Source organism: Micropterus salmoides, unplaced genomic scaffold (genome assembly GCF_014851395.1).
Source record: "Micropterus salmoides isolate LMB-PRFRI ecotype aquatic unplaced genomic scaffold, ASM1485139v1 Ms_hic_scaffold_9, whole genome shotgun sequence".
In the NCBI taxonomy this organism is placed as follows: Eukaryota; Metazoa; Chordata; class Actinopteri; order Centrarchiformes; family Centrarchidae; genus Micropterus; species Micropterus salmoides.
In genome coordinates, this window is record NW_024044681.1 from 21,690,871 (window position 1) to 21,711,102 (window position 20,232).

The 20,232-nt window shown below is 40.6% G+C and overlaps 1 protein-coding gene across 1 annotated transcript; it reads left to right on the forward strand.

Annotated features, from left to right (window-relative positions):
* Positions 1 to 7,288: 7,288 nt before the first annotated feature.
* Positions 7,289 to 20,100, forward strand: kl (klotho). Its single transcript, XM_038708999.1, has 13 exons — positions 7,289 to 8,149; positions 8,621 to 9,051; positions 9,149 to 9,228; positions 9,421 to 9,583; positions 10,242 to 10,347; positions 11,078 to 11,227; positions 11,839 to 12,074; positions 12,818 to 13,013; positions 13,762 to 13,940; positions 14,185 to 14,292; positions 14,566 to 14,671; positions 15,532 to 15,658; positions 19,620 to 20,100. The coding sequence occupies exons 1-13, from the start codon at positions 7,433 to 7,435 to the stop codon at positions 19,952 to 19,954; spliced, it is 2,934 nt and encodes a 977-aa protein (XP_038564927.1). The 5' UTR covers positions 7,289 to 7,432; the 3' UTR covers positions 19,955 to 20,100.
* Positions 20,101 to 20,232: the final 132 nt, after the last annotated feature.

Consider the following 20,232-nt stretch of genomic DNA (forward strand, 5'->3'; position numbering starts at 1 on the left):
GATGCTCGATTTCTCTTTATTTCACTTTGAAGTCTTTGCTTGTCCTCACATGATCAGCTGTGACGCCTTCAGGTGGAAACAAATCAGTTGATTGAGTAAAGGTTTGTCCAAAGTATTTACAATTGAGCATTTTCTAAAGCCCGACATACAAATCTTTTTCAAACTGTTTCCAGTTAAGTAAGGGATAATGCCTTGAAATGTTGTCCTTTCACATACATGGATAATACCTGGCAAGTTGTTGTAAAGGATGACGCAAGAGCTCGAGCACGAACTGCCAGTCAGAAAGCAAACCTGATGTAAGACATAAGTAAGCTAGCTTACAATGTTAAGTGTCCTGTCAGATACAGTAATAATGGCAACATGCAATTAAATTTAAAATGGAAGAAGCAATTGTGCATTACCCAGAAAAGTAACTTCAGCTAAAAACAAACAAGCTCCTGATAATAAAATGACCCAAAAACGTGCATACACAAACCAATAACTTCAACAACTTCTTGAGGGAAAACTAAATCATGCCTGCATGTGTGCTGACTCAGCAGGGATGATATTAAATGAGAAAAGTTGATCTACAAGAGAAACATGTCTGAAAGCAAAACAGAATGCCTGAGAACCGCACTGCATTATATTTTGTTATAGGTTTAGGTTTTTAAATTGTCACCTGCCACCTGAATTTTGTGTCAGGAAATCCTCAGAATGTTCAGACCCCTTTTTCATATATTCCACCATTGGAGATTTCTTGTAGTCGTAAAATGTTGTCTCATCTCGTTCTCGTGAAACCAGGATCGTCGTGTCTCATGAGCTAAGTGTATTGTCACACCCCTGATCTGAGCCCTTGTGTCCCCACCATTTTTCAACACAAAGTGATGCACTTGTGTGTCGGGATATTTCTCTTGTTGCAGTAAATGCACGTTATCAATACAACATGTAAACTTAAAACAGACCCTCTCTCTCTGCTTGTATATCCTTCTCACCTTTTTTTAAACCCTGACCAGTTTGCATTCTTGCATTAACACTGAGTCTGGATAACCCAAGAAGCCTCTTGGATGAGAGGTGAAACGTCTTCAGGTGTCTTCAACTGAGTCCACTCCTCCTTGATTTTTAGCATCTTTGGATAACTGAGATTGTTCACAAGACACCTTTTTACTCGGCTCCAATTAACAGCTACTTTAAAACTATTTTTTTCATGGAGAAACATGTAATGGTTCCTTCACAAATGTGAAGATTGGCTGCCTTTCTTATATAATAACTAGTTTATTTGTAAAAATGTTTGAGGATTTAATTAATTTGAGGATTAATCCACAATAATTATCATTAGTTGCAGTACTATACAAAATAGTTCAAAATTAGCTCCACCAGTAACCAACTACAGCAGTAGTTCTTCAAATCTAATGATCGCTTCATGCACATGGTCTGGAGTAGGTCTGCCTAGCAACTAATCAGATGTTTTTTCTTTTTCAGCCAAATAAAGAAAATGTTCTGAAAAGGCTCTTTCTTCAGACACAAACATGTATCTGAATTAACCTGATAGAGTTTAGAATCAACAGTTAAAAATTGTTGCTTTCTCAAACTTTATTATACTCGAATTATATTGCTCAGGAAATTCATAAAGAAACTGGACAGATGGACGGAACACAGATGAATCAAACTCTGTCCATCAAAGGCTGAATTTGAGATTTTGTTAGATGTCTAAGAAGCCAAATGGCCTTGCTCCTCTTATGATCTCTGAAAGATTTGCTGAATATGATGCAGCTGGGTTTCTTAGGACATCTGACAGTCAGCTGACAGTGCTTCTGAACTATTATTATTTCTGTTCACTGCAAAAGATTACAACTCAAACGTAGGGTTAAAATGAACTTCACCTTCACATCTTTCCTTGCAACCACAGAGTGACTTTTTACAGTTATGGTCTATTAGTTGTTGGAGGTCGAGGTTTAAACAGAGAAAACACTCTCTTCTTCACTTGACTGAAGAATTTACAGGTCTTTTGAAGTAGATTCCTCTTCTTCTTTGTCTTGACATCAACCACGTCTTTGGTTGTAATGGCAGGTGCAGCTCCATCAGTGGAGCCAGCTCTGTCACCATTAATGGCAAATGGCGCGCGATCACAACTTGTGGCTGCGGCTGAAGGTCCTGCTACATATAAATGGTTGGAAATCTCAGCGTTTGAATGTCCATCCATTGATCCGCTTTCATCAAAATGAAAACTAGAGAAATGATCATTGGAACATAGAGTGAATGTCTTTCTGTCGAAGGAGCGAAGTGCTGAATGGTCGATGCCCTCATCGCTACTGGAACTCTCAGTTTCTAAATCTTCACCACAGAAACTCTCAACATCTGCCTTGTTGCCACTTAAATGGCTATTGTCTGAGTCCTTTTCGCTGAAACTGGCAGAAGTTGGGTCACTCTTTGAGAAAGTCTTGAGAGCTATGGAACAAACGGTGTCCGAGTCCTTTTCACCCAAACTTGCAAAAGACAGCTCACTCTTTGAGAACGTCTTGACAGCTGTGGAATGAATGGTGCCAGAGCCTCCATCACTTGAAGCTTGGTCGTCAGTGAGCTCCAAATCAGGGTCGGTGGTGTAATTATCTGTTTCATCCAAACTGGAAACAGTCATCAACTTGAGGGCATCTTTTGCATAGGAGCTGGTGTCCACTAAATTAACCAGGTGAACCATTGTGATGAATGTGTGTTTCAGGGCTTTCTCCGGCGTGATGCGACGTCCAGCGTCCATGTGTAGACAAGCTTTCAGGAGGCTGAAGAATGCCATCTTGTCTAGAAACTCCAGAGGATCCTCTATCTCTGGATAACTCATTACAGCGTCCTCCAAGTCCATGGCTGTTTTAAAACAGTGGGGTTCGATACCACTTGCTTCCGTGTACTCATATAGCTGCCTTAGTCTCCACCGTGGAGTAACGGAGCCCTTTTTCTTACTGAAAAACTTCCAGGTGTTTTGTCCAGCACTCAGCAGGTTGTCGTCTGGCTGGCCCAGCATGTGCACCATAGCTTTCATCCTATGAAATGAACAAGTTACTTCAAAGAAGTGGATGCCAAAGTGCAGGTACATCAGGATGCATCCCAGTCCCCACATATCCACAGCTTCGGACAAGGGGAGGCCCAAGATCACCTCTGGAGCCCTGTATGAAGCAGCCTGTATGGTCTTACCAACCATCAATTTTTTCACTGGAATGGCCAGGCCAAAGTCGATTATCTTAATCCTGAAGGGTTGATGCTTCTGATTGACGAGCATTACATTGTCCGGTTTCATGTCTGTGTGAACAATACCAATACTCTTCAAAGCTTTGAATGCTACTAGCAGCTGGAAGAGCACAGGGCGAATTTCCCTATGACTCAAAGGCATGTTGTTTCTCTCGCTCATCAGGTCTGCAAGGCTCTTGTCCAGCATCTCAAAGGCCAGGCATGAGAGGTTGTTGGAGGTGAAACTGTCCATGAATCTTACAATGTTGTTCTTCTCTGGGTCAAGAGCCCTGACTGCATTTAAGATTTGCACTTCCCTTTGATTTTGGGCATGGTTATCCTTTTTGTGGATCTTAACTGCCACCAACTTCTTGGTTGTCAAATCAACACACTTGACAACTTTTCCAAAACTTCCCTCTCCATTTGAGTTCAGCACCATGTAGTTGGTGGACCTGCTGGAGAGTATGTCACGCCTCTGTACCTCATAAGATTCCTCTTCATATGGAGATGAAAATGAGGAAGACATTTTTGTCGGATGTTTTCAAATATCACAATATTACTATTATGTGCTGTAACACAGTATAGTGGAACACGTACGCTTCTTACTCTGAAGGTCACTAGAAAGTAAATGATCAGACTGAAGATACAGATCAGATTAAAAATATATTTTAACTTGGATGTAGAACTCTCATGATGACATTACGATGACATAAGATCTAATGATCAAAGGAATCAGCGGCAGAGTTCTAAATTCCTTTTCTGTTGTTCTTCAAATAAAAACCCCAAAAAGTTAAAGTTACATTAAATTACACAACTGCCTAATTAAATTACAACTACTCTCTCTCTTGCTCTTTTATTAAATATGAATGAGAAGTTCCATGTGTATTCTCTCCGGTTGTGGAAGGCAGAGGCATATTTAGCTGTGAAGCTTTGTCGCAACTGCTTGTAGGTCAAAGAGAGGCTGTCTTCTGTTGGTTGGCCATGTTTTTCTGTCTGTCTTGATGGCCAGGCTTTGCTCGCTGAGTCTCTACATACTGTCTGTGTTCTCTTAAGCTTTTTTATCAGCAGTATCATCATCAGCACTGCTCCAATGAATAAAGTTTATTTCTGTTTACCGTTTTTATAATTGCTTCTATATTATTGTATATTGTCTGCTATGTAACAGTAGGTAGTAACTCAGTTTCACTCTTTAACCTGTTGTATTGTGACAAAATAAATCTACCTACCTATAGGACAGGTAGTTTTCTTTCTGATCATGTATAATTTGATGATGATTTGATTCATGCCACACAATATAATAGGAAATAAATCTATAGCCTATACATAATTTGTATGTATCTTTCAATAACTTTAGACAGTAAAAACAGGGACATAGCTTATTATAGTACTTGACAACAATGCATTCTATAAACAACCATTTGTTACACTAGTATAATTAATCAGTCATAGTCATTAGACACACAAACACATATATCAAGAACACTCATTCATAATACATTCAAGTATGAACACTATAATTAAAAACTACAAGCAAACACTTGTGATATGGCCTAGAGTTTCATAAGACAAAAAATAAAAGGAGAAAATAAACGCATATAATGACAAAATGAATAACAAGCAAGATTCATAAAAGGCCTTTAGATTTGTATGAAAATAGCAATATAATAATAATTAAACTTAGCTCAGTGCTTCACAGAGACAAAGATGTAATAAAATACCACAGTGAATGATAAAATGCACGAGGGGCAAAATAAAATAAGAAATAACAAGAAAATTAAACATTAAAACAAACAGGATAAAAGAAGAAATAAAATGAGAATAAAAACAATTAAATTAACAGGCAGCTCTGATAAAATCAGGATATGATTTAGACAGCCAGGTCGTTTCATGAGCCTCAGGGCTCTGACAGCAAAAGATCTGTCCCCTTTAGTTTTCTGCCTGGACTCAGGAAGCGATAGGAGAACCCCTGCCTGAAGATCTCAAACTACGCAATGTAATCTGGAGCCAGGTCATGGAGAGCCTTAAACGTAATCAAGATGTTAAGATCTTAAAATCAGTCCTAAAACAAACAGGGAGCCAGCGCAAAGAGGTTAAAACAGGTGTTATGTGATTATAGCAGCTGAGTTCTGAACAGTCTGTAGTCATTTCAGAGTTTCTTGAACAAGACAAGTGAAGAGGCTTTTGCAATAATCAAGGCGTGAGGAGACAAAAGCATGTACCACATTTTCTGCACATCTATGCCTGGTTTCTGGATGTATAAAACCTCTTAAAGCCCACCGTGTCCCCAGCTTTATATGGTAGTTTTGGAGCTGATCATCTTAAAATGTACAAACATCCAATGGTGTGTCCAAAAACTGCTCTACATTGCTTATGCATGTACACTTGAGATTGGAACTTTCCAGTGCAGCTCAGCTCGGTGGAAAAACACTCACACGCCACGTTCTGCAGCGGTTAGGATCCATGACCGTCCATAATCACATGCCATTCAGCTGCCGGGTGAGTCTGTCTCCCTGCAGCAGGTAAAGCACCTGCCCTTTCAAGGAAAATACACCTCTGTCACTTGCTGAGCTGTACTTGAGAAGCAGTGTCTACGCTGTGTGTAATGTCCCTGTTCAAAGTCACTTAAGTGAGTCAGGACAACAGTCTGTAAAAGGTGAACACACTTTTGATTGTGCAATAATTGATTACAATTGATTGTAATGTAATTCTATGAAGAGCTACTTTACCGAGCTAATTTCTCACACCGTCATCTGTCTTTGTTTAAGCTATTCTAATCCTTGTAATTTTTTACTTTTGTTTTTATGGCAGGAACATTAACAAATTGTGTCTGACACTTAAGATTAGAAATGTTGAGTATCAAGTATTAATGTTAGCCAGGTTACAGGTTGAACCCTGATAGCAGGTTACTTGAAGAATGCAAGTACCCTTACACTTTGCAGTCATATAGAGATTGGCAGCTAAATGAATAAATAACTGAACTATGGAGACATGACTGTCAGTTTTAACTGCCCAAGAGGTTCAACTCACTACCATACTTTCAGCCCTTAACCCCTTATTTTTCATCTCATCATTAAGAAACTTCAAAAAAATATATATGGCTGTGATTTATTTTCACATTTGTTTACATTTGTGTTCAGCAGCCTGCACAGGTCTCATCATTTTGCTTATTCTATAACAGAACCTCTGGTGACAATTGATCACATTTTTTATTGATATTCCTGTTTTATGATTATGAATAACGACGCACTTAATTTACTGCTGGGTTTTTCTAAACTGTATTCACAATTTAAGGCTGTAATTAATGATTATTTTCATTGACACATGATATAACAGAAAGGAAAGCAAAACATTCTCACAGAAGTAGAAGTAGAGTTTTGGACATTTTTGCTTGAAAAACTACTTTATTGTTAATTATCAAAGTGGTTTCTGTCTTCTGTTTATAGACTAATCAATTCATCAACTAATCATTTCATCTCTGTAAATTTTTCTCAAGCTCACAACTCCACAGATATTTGTGCTGTATGGACCAAGATGGCCAGCAGGAAGTGGCCTGAGTCTCCAAGCAACCCAGCTGAAAGCAGGAAGATAAGGAAGTAATGTGACCATGGTGCAGCAGGGTACACTGCCTCTGCTGTTTGCATATCTTCTCCCTCACTTCTCTCCCGCATCATCTTCTGCCTGCATGCTCTCCTGACTGAACTTGATCCGGTGAGAAATGCAGATGAGTGTTTTGTGTTCTTGACACGTGTGACATTTAAATGGCGTTATGAGATGATCTGCCAGCTGAGTATCTATGATAATGGTGCTGTTACTCATATCATATTAAGGCTGTTGCACCTGGGTCACTCTCCGGTTCTGACAATCACATTCAGGTGAACATGGAAATAAAAAAAAAGCTATACTGATGCCTTACTTAAACACACTGAAAAAAATAATTAGCCTACTTTATTATGAGCACTCCTCATGTATCCCTTTAGTTACTGCTGAAACTAATGTGTCCCTGTTTTGCAAAAGATTGATCATTCGGGGCTCTTAACATCGTGTTGTGCCTGGAGACCGTCGTGCGTCAGGTGCTTTGGCTAATAATTGATAGATTTGGAGAGGCGGCGTGTAGTGGGTTCACAGCTGGCTGACTGCACTCAACAGCCCGCTGTTCAGTCACCGAAAGCTTCTAAGCATGGCTAAATGAAGATTTGAATCAAAAACGGGACATCCGAGGCCAGCACTGACAGGCGCCATGAGTGCTTTGCGCGCCCTTTTGACATTTCTCACCTTTGCCTATGCGGCAGCAAAGCCCAACGCTGGTTTGAAAACGTGGGGGCGTTTCAGTAAACTGCCCTATCCGGGAGACAAGGCTTTCCTTTATGATACCTTCCCCAAGGACTTCATATGGGCTGTGGGCACTGCGGCCTACCAGGTGGAGGGCGCGTTTGAGAAGGACGGCAAGGGGCTCTCCATTTGGGACACCTTTACGCGCGGTGGGAACCGGATGGCCACCGGGGACGTCGGCAGCGACAGCTATCACAACATCCACGCTGACATCCGAGCCATCAGGCAGCTTGGGGTCAGCCACTACAGGTTCTCCCTGTCCTGGTCCAGGATATTTCCCAACGGCACCCGCGGGAGTTACAACGAAATCGGCACGAACTACTACCGGTCCCTTATCAAGAGGCTGAAGGAGGTCCACGTGCAGCCGGTGGTCACGCTCTACCACTGGGACCTGCCCGATCACCTGCAGCAGACCCTCGGCGGCTGGAGGAACCCGGAGCTTGTGGGGATTTTCAAGGACTACGCCGATTTCTGTTTCCAGACTTTCGGGGATGATGTGAAGTATTGGATCACCATCGACAACCCGTTTGTGGTGGCGCGGCACGGATATGGCACCGGAGTGGTCGCACCAGGGATAAAGAACGATCCTGATCTCCCGTTCCGGGTTGGACACAATCTCCTGAAGGTTTTCATTGTCTTTTCTCATCAAAGAAGTGTTTGCAACTTCAATGTAGTGCTGATGAAAGTCTCTTAAAGAACAATAAATATTGAATCTGCGTAGTTTTCAGCCTGAGAATTAGGAGTATGCCTTTACCCTTTTAGCCTGACATTTGCTTGCATACAATGTTTTGTGGCTATTTGATTTTCATATTCTATGTGTTTTTATGGTATTCTGTGGTGGAAGAAGTATTTAGATGTTTTAAGTGAATGTGGCAACATGCCACACTGTAAACTCCAAAGAACAAAATGCACAGAATCAAATTCCAAGTAGGCCTCTCATAAGTAAAGTACAGAACCTTTTACTGAGTGTTTTATTATTGATAGATTTTCTTCATTTTGTACTTCTCTCCATTTACCTTCTCTTTCCATCATCATTTTATACCTCCACTCCAACCACTCCTCCTCCTATTCTTCTGTCTTTCTGTTTCCCCTCCAGGCTCACGCAGCGGCATGGCATCTCTACGACCGCCACTACCGACCCCGTCAGCAGGGCAAGCTGTCCATGGCGCTGGCCTCTCACTGGATCAAGCCCAGTCGCACCCGCCTGGAAAGCCTGCGAGAGTGCCAGTGTTCCCTGGACCACGTCCTGGGCTGGTTTGCCCGGCCGCTGTTCACAGACGGAGACTACCCTCCCTGCATGAAGGCGAGGCTGGGCTCACGGCTGCCCTCCTTCACCCGGGAGGAGAGTGAGCAGGTGAGGGGAACAGCAGACTTTTTTGCTCTCTCTCACGGAGCGGCTCTGAGCTTCCAGCTCATCAACGACAGCCTGAAGTTTGGGCAGCAGGAGGACCTGGACCTGAGGATGCTGCTGTACTGGGTCAACGCAGAGTACAATAAGCCTCCCATCTTTGTGGTGCAGAGTGGTTGGTAGGTTTAGGTGTTAATTTGTCTTTGAGGTTCTCCTTTGTTGTTCTGGGCTCTGTTGTGTTGTAGAACATCCTGTTTTCACTGCTGCTCATCACAGGTACGTCCTTGGCAATACCAAGACAGAAGACCCAAAACACATGTACTACCTCAAGAGGTTCATTGCAGAGGCACTAAAATGTGAGTAATGATGCAGTCTGATGTCACACATTCACCACAACAGCATGAAGACCCAAATTTGTGCATTCTTGAACCAACAGTTCAGTTGAATTATTTCTCATTTCTGCTATGAACCATTTTACATGAAACTGAAATCTCAAGGAAAAGTAGAGACTTAGATCTGGGCTTTCCATCTGTCTGTTTGTTTTACAGCGATCGTCATAGACGGAGTGAATGTGATTGGATACACAGCCTGGTCTCTTATAGACGGCTTCGAATGGCACAGGGAATATGGGATACGACGGGGGCTTTACTATGTTGACTTCAACACTCCTGACATGAAGAGGGAGCCAAAGACATCTGCCACCTTTTACAGGTATGTGTCAAGATGTGATGAGCGGTGATTTTACACATTCTTGAAATGTGTAGATTTGCAGATGTGGATTTTCCCTGTGGAGTTTACCCGTCACACTGTAAGAATAATGCTTTGGTACAAAAGCAGATGTCTTAAAAAACCTTGCTTTATGACTTACAGAATATTGCGCTCTTTCCAAGTATCTGTAATCAGTGAAGGAGCCGAGCACAAACTATTTCAACTCAAATGCAGAAAACATCTAGTTTGGATAAAACTTCTGTTTTTTCATTATCAGGTGGGTCAACAAATGTTCTGTGTAAGATGCTGACTTAAATTGAAAAAAAAAATTTTTTATTTATAGAGCACCTTTAAAAAAACATTGCTTTCGCAAGTTCAATAACAATAAAACACACATAAAACAGATAACAAGATGAAAGCAAGAAAACACTTAAGAAATTAGATAGATAAGCTGGCCAATAGATTGTTATGGAATATTGAAAAAAAGTAAATATCAGTAGGTAAAGCATGGCATTCACAGTTATGGTTTCAGTTTGGCTTTTTTGAAAAAACGGTGCACAGGATGGCACATGTAGGCTAATGCTGCCTCACAGCTACAAAGATAGCTTTCACTCTCAGCTCAGCTGCTCCTGAAATGTTGATTATTCACTTGTTCCTAAAGAAACGTCATCCAGAAGAACGGTTTCCCAGAACTTCCAGAGAACAGGCCAGCACAAGGAGTCTTCCCGTGTGATTTTGCCTGGGGTGTATCCGCCAACTCCATACAGGTAGATGCATTTATTGTGTGTGTTGAGAACGAGAGGAAGGAGTGTATGTACTGTTTGTGGGGAGTTGTGGGGGGGCGAGGGTCAAATGCACCAAAGAACAGAGGTCTGATAAAAAATGAGACACAACTAGAATACTACTCTACTACTTGCTCTGCTTCAGAGATTCAATAAAACATCACTAATACTTAATCAAGTGTGAAGTTTTGTTTACGCTGCAAAAACAAAAAAACGGCCAGCATCTCATTTATTTTGAACTCACAGCTCTGCTGGACATTTTGAAGTCCTATTCTTTAAGGGTGGGAATCACCAGAGGCCCCACGATACGATATTATCACGATATTTATGTTGCGATTCGATTTTATTGCGATGTATCTATTTTTTCTATCTACTTTTATTATTATTATTTTATTCTCTAATAATTAATCAGTTCTCTAAAAATAGCTGCAATTCTTTTCCTCTTTGTCCAGGTTACATCATTGTCATCACATTATTTTGAACTTGCAGTTTTCATGGTGAAAGTCCAGCTCAGAAACAGCCCCGGCGATGAATCCTCTCTTAATCATAAACCATATAACCTCACACCATCTGCCAGCTGAGCCACACAGGATCAACTGTTACTGTCGATTCTGACCTTCATTTGCATTTGTGTGTATTAGGTAAACACAGTGTGCGAGGGCGAATGCAGGCATGTTTATACTGTTGTTTCTTTTGCTTCTCCTGAACGTCATAGGTGGAGACCACGCCCAGCCAGTTTGCGGACCCCAGTGTTTACTTGTGGAACATCTCCAATAACGGAGAGCTGATGAGGCTGGAGGGCCTCAGCGCACCACCTTTACGCCGAACCACACACTGCGCTGATTACGCCACCATCCGACAACAGGTAGGTCCTCCTGCAAGTCCAAGTTCATTATAACTTTAATGATGGCTCCGTTCTGTTAAAGTGTCCCAGCACAATCCCCAGACGCTGAAACCAAATTATTCATTTAAATAGATAATTATCAAACACAATGGGCAGTGTTCATGAGTGAGAAGTCATGCCCTTGTAGTAGCTCTGAAGTAACGCTGAAAAAAATTTATTAATTAATACAATTACAAAACAAAAAAGCACACTGTTTTCTCAGTATTATCTAACAAGTATAGCTTTGTATAAATGAGCATTTATGTCTCTTGGGTTACATATTTATAAAAGAACGAAGGTCGGAGGATAGAAATATCCTTTTGTCACAAGTGACAAGACAGTCACAGTTTTTGATCCAATGCATTCATTCGGTGTGCTAGAAGCTATTAGTAATTGTACTAGTATTTGTACTTTTTGAAGGTGCAAATTATCAGGGTTCAAAACAGTTTGTCAGGGATGTTCAATGTATAAAGGGTATGGGCCCAGCAATGATTTCATATTATAAAGATATGATTTTCAAGAGATTTGTAAGTGTGTTGTTTTGCCAGGGTGTGTAAAATTTAAGTTATGCTTATCCGCCTCCCTCACTTTAGGTCGATGAAATCAGGCAGGTGGGGGTAAACCACTTCCACTTCTCCCTCAACTGGTCAGCTCTGGTGCCTACAGGCGACGTGGCTCACCCCAACACCACCCTGCTGGGCTACTACCGCTGCTTCACCCGCCAGCTGCTGCAGGCCAACGTCACGCCCGTGGTCACTCTGTGGCACCACACGCGCCAGCGCAGCAGCCTGCCGGCCCCGCTGGACACCGCCAACAAGTGGCTGAACAGGTCAGATACAGTGAGGATTCTGGGTTTAAGCTCTTTTAACTCCAGCAGGTTTTATGATAGTTGACACCTGAAGGAGGAGAAAAGCTCTTCGGGCTTCTTTAGTTCTTCACAGAGGCTGGCAGAAAATTGTCAGAGTGACTTGAACCTTCTCTTCTCTGTAACATAAATACTACTCTTCTGTAAAAGCCAGTTTCTCATTTGAATTTGCCATTATTTACTTAATGCTGAGCGAGCTTCATATTATTAGAACTTAGAAATCTGTTCCAAATGCAGAACTAATAGACATCCACCTGTATCAGGTATGATTTTTTTTTTTACAGCTTAGGATCATTGACAGACTGGTGTGGTGTAAAAGTAAACATGCAGTGATGTTCCCAGAAACAACAAGCCACCCTTTATCACTTGCTGCCATGGTATCGTCTTTCCACTTCCTGTAATAAAGAGTTATCACTAAATGCAGTAATCACTATATTTGTCTTTAATAAAGGAACAATCTATCGATGTATTGGCATTTTCACCTTTATTGGCACATTTAGTTGTAAATAGATCTATCTTCATTTATCATTCATTATTTATTTCCTCACATGGGTGTATGAGTATGTGTGAGGTTAACAGTGTTTATATATATATATAGATGATTTTATATATAGATACTGAAATGATACAATCAAAACTGCCATGTGCCTGATATAACTGCAGTTTCTGTCTATAAAGAAAATTTCCCCATGGGACTTTTTCCTCAGGGAGACTCCAGAGGCATTCGCAGCCTATGCCCGACTTTGTTACAGAGAACTAGGTGCCTACGTTAAGATGTGGATTACCCTGAATGAGCCCAATGATGAGATGGTGAGCTACCAGGAGGGCCATCAGATGCTACGGGCGCACGCTCTAGCCTGGCACACTTATGACCGCGACTTCAGGCATGGACAGGGAGGACAGGTCAGTAGAACTGCAGTGTTGAAGAACAGGGACTACTTTGTGTCTTTGGGTATTTATACCTCTGAGCTCACAAAAATGACCTGTGGAGTTCACCCAGGGCTCCATTCTGTCTTAACATCTTCTGGCTGAGATTCTGAAAAACAACAAAATTTGTTACCACAATTACGCAGACAACACACACATTTCCATAAGCATATCACCAAGGGACTATAATCCCATATAAGCACTGAGTAAATGCATTGAACAAATCAACAATTGGTGGATGTGTCAGAATTTTCTTCAATTAAACAAATATATAACTAATGTAATTGTTTTTTAGCCAAGGAAGGACACAAATTAATTCTGAATTCTTGGTGTAGTCATGGACTCAGACCTGACTTTCATTCACCTTCAGTCAGCCTGAAGAATACAGTGTATCAAGGATTGAAGGACTTATGTCTCAGCAGGATCAGAAAAAACTTCCATAACATGCATTTATCTTCAGTTGACTCGAATACTGTAACGGTGTCTTTTCAGGTCTCCCTAAAAAATCGATCACACAGCATCAATATTTCTGATTTTCTGCTATGTTATAAAAACATCTCAGGCCATGTGAGACAGGTCTGCTTCTGTCCCCAGTCATGTAGTACAGTAAATGTAAAAACTTTCATGAATGAGGTACTGTACAGGGTGAACGCCTTTATTCAATAGGAGAATGAAAATGTCACAGATGGTCACCTGTACCGCCTTCTTTTGTGTCATGTCCCAGGTGTCTCTGGCTCTGCACATGGACTGGGTGGAACCAGCGTTTTCATTCAGCCGCGAAGACGTGGAACCAGCTAAAAGGGTGTTGGACTTCCGCGTTGGCTGGTTTGCAGAGCCGATCTTTGGCAGTGGGGACTATCCTCTGGGAATGAGGAGCTGGCTGCGTCAGCTCAACTCACTTGAGTACAAACACTTCATTCATACATCAATACAGTCACTTTGTTTTCTATCCAAAGATGAGCATTGTTATTTGCAGGCACAATGAAGACACGTTCATCTAGCCTCTGTAATTTGATGTACTGATGTATTTCTGTATGTAACAGGATTTATACTAAAATTATTCAAAGGTATTATATGGAGGGACATCAGTAACATGTACCTTTTAAAAATAACTATATAAAATGCCATTTTTTCTGTGTTTCCACAGCCTGCCAGTGTTCAACGAGGAGGACAGACAACTTGTTAAAGGGACATATGACTTCTTTGCCATTAGTCACTTCAGTACCAAGTTGGTGACACATGCCAAGGAAGACTCGTAAGATAAAAATCGTTTTATTTTGTTTGTGACACAAGAGGGGAGAGAATGGGGTATAAGATGCAACAAATGTCCCTAATCAGGGTCAAACCAGGGACCATAAGAGGTCTTAACTATCCTAGTGTTAAAGTAGCTCACATTAGTTGGAGACAAATATGTTGACCTGATGTAGTGATATGTCCACGATTTTAATGACATGAGATTACATCCTGTAACGTCTTTCTAGTTTTATTTTTATGATACACAGACTCTGCATCATCTCCGTGTCTACAGGTACACCTACACAGCAATGCTAGAGGTCCAACACATGATAGACACCACGTGGATCATGTCTCCGAGGCCTGTTGTGCCCTGGGGCCTGAGGAAAGCCCTCAACTGGGTGAGACTGGCGGGGTCTGAGTGGCTGTTTTGTTTGTTTGTGATGCGGACTTGAGTCATCTTGTTTGGTCTTGTACAGACTTCAAGAGTTAAAAAAGTTGTCTGTTGGCCTAAGTGACTCCTGTTTTTCTATACTAAAACTAGCAGCAGGAAAGCTGACAGGGACTTAGTAAAGGGGAGACTCAGGAGACAGATGTCTCTCCTGGGATTTAAACACATGAAGATCTACACCCACTATTATAACATCATGACCACACATACTTTTGAGTCCCCCTCCACTCAAAAATGTGTTTCGCTTATTGATTCTCCCCTTGGATATTTGCGCTTCACTTTTCAGTGAAGTATTAGGCCTTTTGTGTCCAGCAGTTAAACTTTTGAAATGAACAATATTAATATATTAGTATGTATTGCATATTCACAGATTCTGAATTTTTCAATGGGGGAGAAAGAGTGGATTCAACTTTAGGAATTTCTTAACCACATTATTGTATTTTATATGGAGAAAAAAAACATACCAGACATTATTATTCAGAGGAGGTCATTTAAAAATTTTTAAAACATTTCTGGAAGTGATCTTTAAGATTTTGCTGGAAAACCATGAGTGACTTTATGATGACATTCAGTAGATGCTAATGCATGATGCGCTTATAAGGTGGCTTTACATGTGTGATTCAGAGGTTAAGATTCTTCACCTGCTATTGGGAGAATACCAACACAGTCAATCACCTGTGTGACGTCTGAGACTACTTGATGTCTTTTCACACCAAATGGTTGATCTCAACTTAATTGTTTCAATGTGACAAACTTTAATAAACCTTGACGGAGATTTAAAAAACTGACATTTCTCTCCTGCTGTGTAAGGTGAGGGAGCACTACTGTGATGTACCTGTCTATGTGATGGCCAACGGGGTCCAGGAAGACGCAGCCCACTTCAAAGACAGCCTGAGAGTCTACTACCTGTATAACTACATCAATGAGGCGCTGAAAGGTGAGACTTCAAACTCACACATCTTGCTGTTGAGATTTTATATGATTAATGCAATGCACTGAATATTGTTATCACTACATTTGTGTACTGACTGATCAATCATTCAGATGTGATTGAAGTCTTTCCCTTACTGGCCTCCGAAGAGCTTAATCATTAGACAGGTATTTAAGTCACTGACCCTTGAATAGTCAGCTGACTCAGAACACACACACATAGGCACACAAAAATATCAACAAAGATACACACACTCTACGCTGAATTGTTGAGTCAAGGTTACTTGCTATCCAGTTACCTGTCCTTGTACAGTTTATTGGGTTACACTCAGTGAAGACCTTGACCAGCACTTGGAAACCTTGCAGTGTCATGTTATTATATTTTGTAGTGTACTCTGTCACCACTAAGTGGTGACCACCCACAGAAAACAGTTTGCATAATATTTTGTGTAGAGTGATGTCAAGTCTGAAATACATCAACCATGACATTTGAGGAATTACTTCATTTTTACTTTTTTATGTTGAATGTTTTATGAAATCTTTGACTTGTTCAAATTAAATATTAACTATCACTATATATATTAAATATATAATATCACTATATCATATTAACTATATTAACTATCAGGCTCCATTTTTACATATTCATGATGAGAGCAGAACTGTTATGGAAGCTGATTCAGGCATAGAAAAGACAAACATCTCTTATAGTTGTGACATAGTATATCAATCGATATCACTATGTGACTTTGTGCATCATAATTATGAGATGTTACCATAAATAGATATTCAGTTCAATTCAGTTTTATTTATATAGCACCAAAGCACAACAACAGTTATCGCTTTTCATAAAAGAGCAGGTCTAGACCGCACTCTGATGCAGACTGATGTTATTTACAGAAACCCAACAATTCCCACCAAGAGCAAGCACTAGGCGACAGAGGCAAGGAAAAACTTCCTCTTAAGAGGCAGAAACCTCGAGCAGAACCATGGTTCAGGGTGGGTGGCCATCTGCCTCGACCGGTTTTTGTGTGTGTGTGTGTGTGTGTGTGTGTGTGTGTGTCAGTGAGTGAGTGAGTGAAACTACAAAATATACACATAGAGGCACAGAAAGTAGTAAAGGTATAATAATATAGTGCACTGGTGATAATAATGGTACAGATATTTATAGTAATGTATGATAATAATCGTAATGTTAATGATAATAACAATAGGACAATAATTGCAGCAGAGGGTATTGAGCAGGAACATGAGGGTAGCAGGTGACCCGCAACCACGGATCCAGATTCCACAGCTCCAGAGCCAGAAACACCTGCAGGAAGTGATAGGAGGAGAGGGGAGAGGGACGAGAAAGGACAAGACTACGGGAAAGGGAAGAAGTCGAGTTAGTAACATGCATTAATGGGATGAGGTTGCATAGAGAGGGAGAGGAAAGAGGAGGAGAGAGGAGCTCAGTGCATCATGGGAAATCCCCCGGCAGTCTAGGCCTATAGCAGCATAACTAAGGGATGGTTCAGGACTTCACCTGAACCAGCCCTAACTATAAGCTTTATCAAAGAGGAAAGTCTTAAGCCTACTCTTAAAAGTAGAGATGGTGTCTGCCTCATGAACCCAAATTAGAACCTGGTTCCACAGGAGAGGAGATATGTCTAAAAATCCCTTATTATTATAAAAAGAGTCCATTTGGTATAAATTGGGTTAACAATATCAAAAAGCCAGACAATATGCTACTCAATTACATTATTAGTGACATACAGTCCCCTCCAAAAGTATTGGAACGGTAAGGCAAATTTTTTTGTTGTTCACTGAAGACATTTGTGTTTAAGATCAAAAGATGAGTATGAGACAAGAGTTCAGAATTTCAGCTCTCATTTCCTGGTATTCACATCTCTATGTGTTAAACAACTCAGGACATATCACCCTTTGTTTGAACCCACCCATTTTTCAAGTGAGCAAAACTATTGGAACATGTGCCTTTTAGGTTGATTGTCCAAATATTAAATTGCTCTGCATGACTAGTCTAAGTTTTCACCCTTGGTTTAAACCTATAAAGACTGCATTTCCTGTTAAAGAGGATAAACCAACATGAAGACCAGAGAGCTGTCTGTGGGAGAAAAGCAAGCCATTGTCAAGCTGAGAAAAGAAGGAAAATCGACCAGAGCCATTGGACAAACATTGGGCATAGCAAGCACAACAATTTGGAATGTCCTGAAAAAGAAACAAACTACTGGTGTCGGCCAAGGAAAACAACAGTAGTTGATGATAGAAATATCGTGAGAGCTGGGAAGAAAACCCCCAAAACATCAGTAACTGATTGTACATTGCACTGTAACTTTTACTGTCCTGTTTTACCCTGTTTTAATGTGTATTTTTTTCAATTTCCCTATGTTGCTTTTAAACTTTTTTATATTTCCGTTGCTTTTATGTTTTATGTAAAGCACTTTGAATTACCTTGTTGTTGAAATGTGCTATACAAATAAACTTGCCTTGCCTTGTAAGTGACATCACCAACGACCTCCACAGTGCAGGGGTGAAGGTATCACAGTCCACTGTTGGAAGGAGACTCAGAGCAGAAATATAGAGGCCACACCACAAGATGCAAACCACTGATCAGCAGTAAGAATCGGAAGGCCAGATTGAAATTTGCAAAGAAGTACAGAGATGAGCCGCAAAAATCCTGGAACACAATCTTATGGACTGATGAGACCAAGATTAATCTCTACCAAAGTGATGGAAAGGCCAAAGTGTGGAGAAAGAAAGGAACTGCTTACAATTCAAAGCATACAAGCTCATCTGTGAAGCATGGTGGAGGTAATGTCATGGCTTGGGCATGCATGGCTGCTTCTGGAACAGGCTCATTAATATTTATTGATGATGTAACTGATGATGGTAGCAGCAGAATGAATTCAGAAGTGTACAGAAACATTTTGTCTGCCAATTTACGGAGAAATGCATTGAAACTAATCGGGAGGAATTTGATTATGCAGCAGGACAATGACCCAAAGCACACTGCCAACAAAACAAAGGACTTCATCAGGGGGAAAAAGTGGAAGGTTTTAGACTGGCCAAGTCAATCACTTGACCTTAATCCAACAAAGCATGAATTTCACCTCCTTAAGAGGAGACTGAAGGGAGAAACATCCCGATGCTGCGGTAAAAGCCTGGAAAAACATCACAAGAATGCAACAGTTTGGTGATGTCGATGGGTCGCAGGCTTGAGGCAGTTATTGCAAGCAAGGGTTATGCCACCAAATATTAAATGTTATTTTCTTTAAGATTATTTGTTCCTTTACTTTTGCTCAACTAAGAATGCTGTGGTCTAATACAAATGGTGATATGTCCTAAGTTGTTTAACACATATAGATGTAAATACCAGGAAATAAAAGCTGAAACTCTGAACTCTTGTCTCATTATCATCTTTTGATCTTAAACCCAAATGTCTTCAGTGAACAACAAAAACAAAGGAATTTGCCTTACCGTTCCAATACTTTTGGAGGGGACTGTAGTCATTTTCACAGCTGCATAGTAATACTACTTTTGGGGGGCTTTTTAATCCACAAACATAAGCTTTATATTCTACATATATTTTGGTAACACTGTATTTACCCCCCCCCCCCCCCCATTTAACATTATAAATAAATAAACATCTATAAAACTTTAATATAAAGCTTGTAAGCAGATGAAGTATTATTTATGTAGCTGTAACTTTAACTTAATCATGACAATAATATACAGAAGCTATGTAACAAAAAGTTGCTTAAAATGCAGTAGATGAATAAACTATTGTCCATAGATCTACTTATTACTTCATCACAATGTGATGTAAACAATTTATTATATGTTTATAATCTTAAATGGACTGTTAAAGGTAATGTATTTTTCCCCACACTCAGCCCACCACATCACCTTCACATACAAGTAAATGAAAATTAATCTTGAACTTCTAATGTTCTTTCCTCCCTCTTCAGCGTACACTCTGGACGGCGTAAACCTGAAGGGTTACTTTGCTTACGCCCTGAGCGACCAAAGGGACCCAGGGTTTGGTTTGTACGGCCACGTTCATGAGGAGGTCATCGTCAAGGCCTCTCTCTCCAATTATCGCAACATCATCCAGCACAGTGGCTTCCCCATTCAGGGAGCTGCGCTCCGGCAGTGTCCCAGCATGCCTCAGCCCTGCCTAGGCTGCCACATACTGGTCAAGAGCCCTGTGGTGGGCTTCCTGACCCTGGTAGGTTCAGGGGTGCTGATCACCCTCGGCCTCATTATCTACTACACAGCCAAGAGACACAAGGAGAGTTACTGATGATTGTAACTTTTGATAAATGACTCAGTGAAAGAAAACTGAGCTTAATGTTCAGCAAAGTAGAGTTCAGTCTGTATTTTATTGTACAACCCTAAATTATGGGACTTCTTTTGACCTTTATATTAAATGAAGTCTGGATAATGAAAGTGGTCCAATCCTCTTCACGTTGTAGCTGTTACAGCTGTTATTAGATGTTTATAAAGTTGGTGTAATTTTGTTACAAAACCTGTTGGGCACCTTTTAAAGTCGATAGAGTGATGGTCAATGAGATAATAAAA

Excerpts from the sequence above, each read along its gene's own strand:
- kl (XM_038708999.1), top strand. The coding sequence starts at position 7,433 with ATGAGTGCTTTGCGCGCCCTTTTGACATTTCTCACCTTTGCCTATGCG. Across the intron at positions 13,014-13,761 it reads GGCATGGACAGGGAGGACAG|GTGTCTCTGGCTCTGCACAT; the intron begins GTCAGTAGAACT and ends GTCATGTCCCAG. Across the intron at positions 15,659-19,619 it reads CATCAATGAGGCGCTGAAAG|CGTACACTCTGGACGGCGTA; the intron begins GTGAGACTTCAA and ends CTCCCTCTTCAG.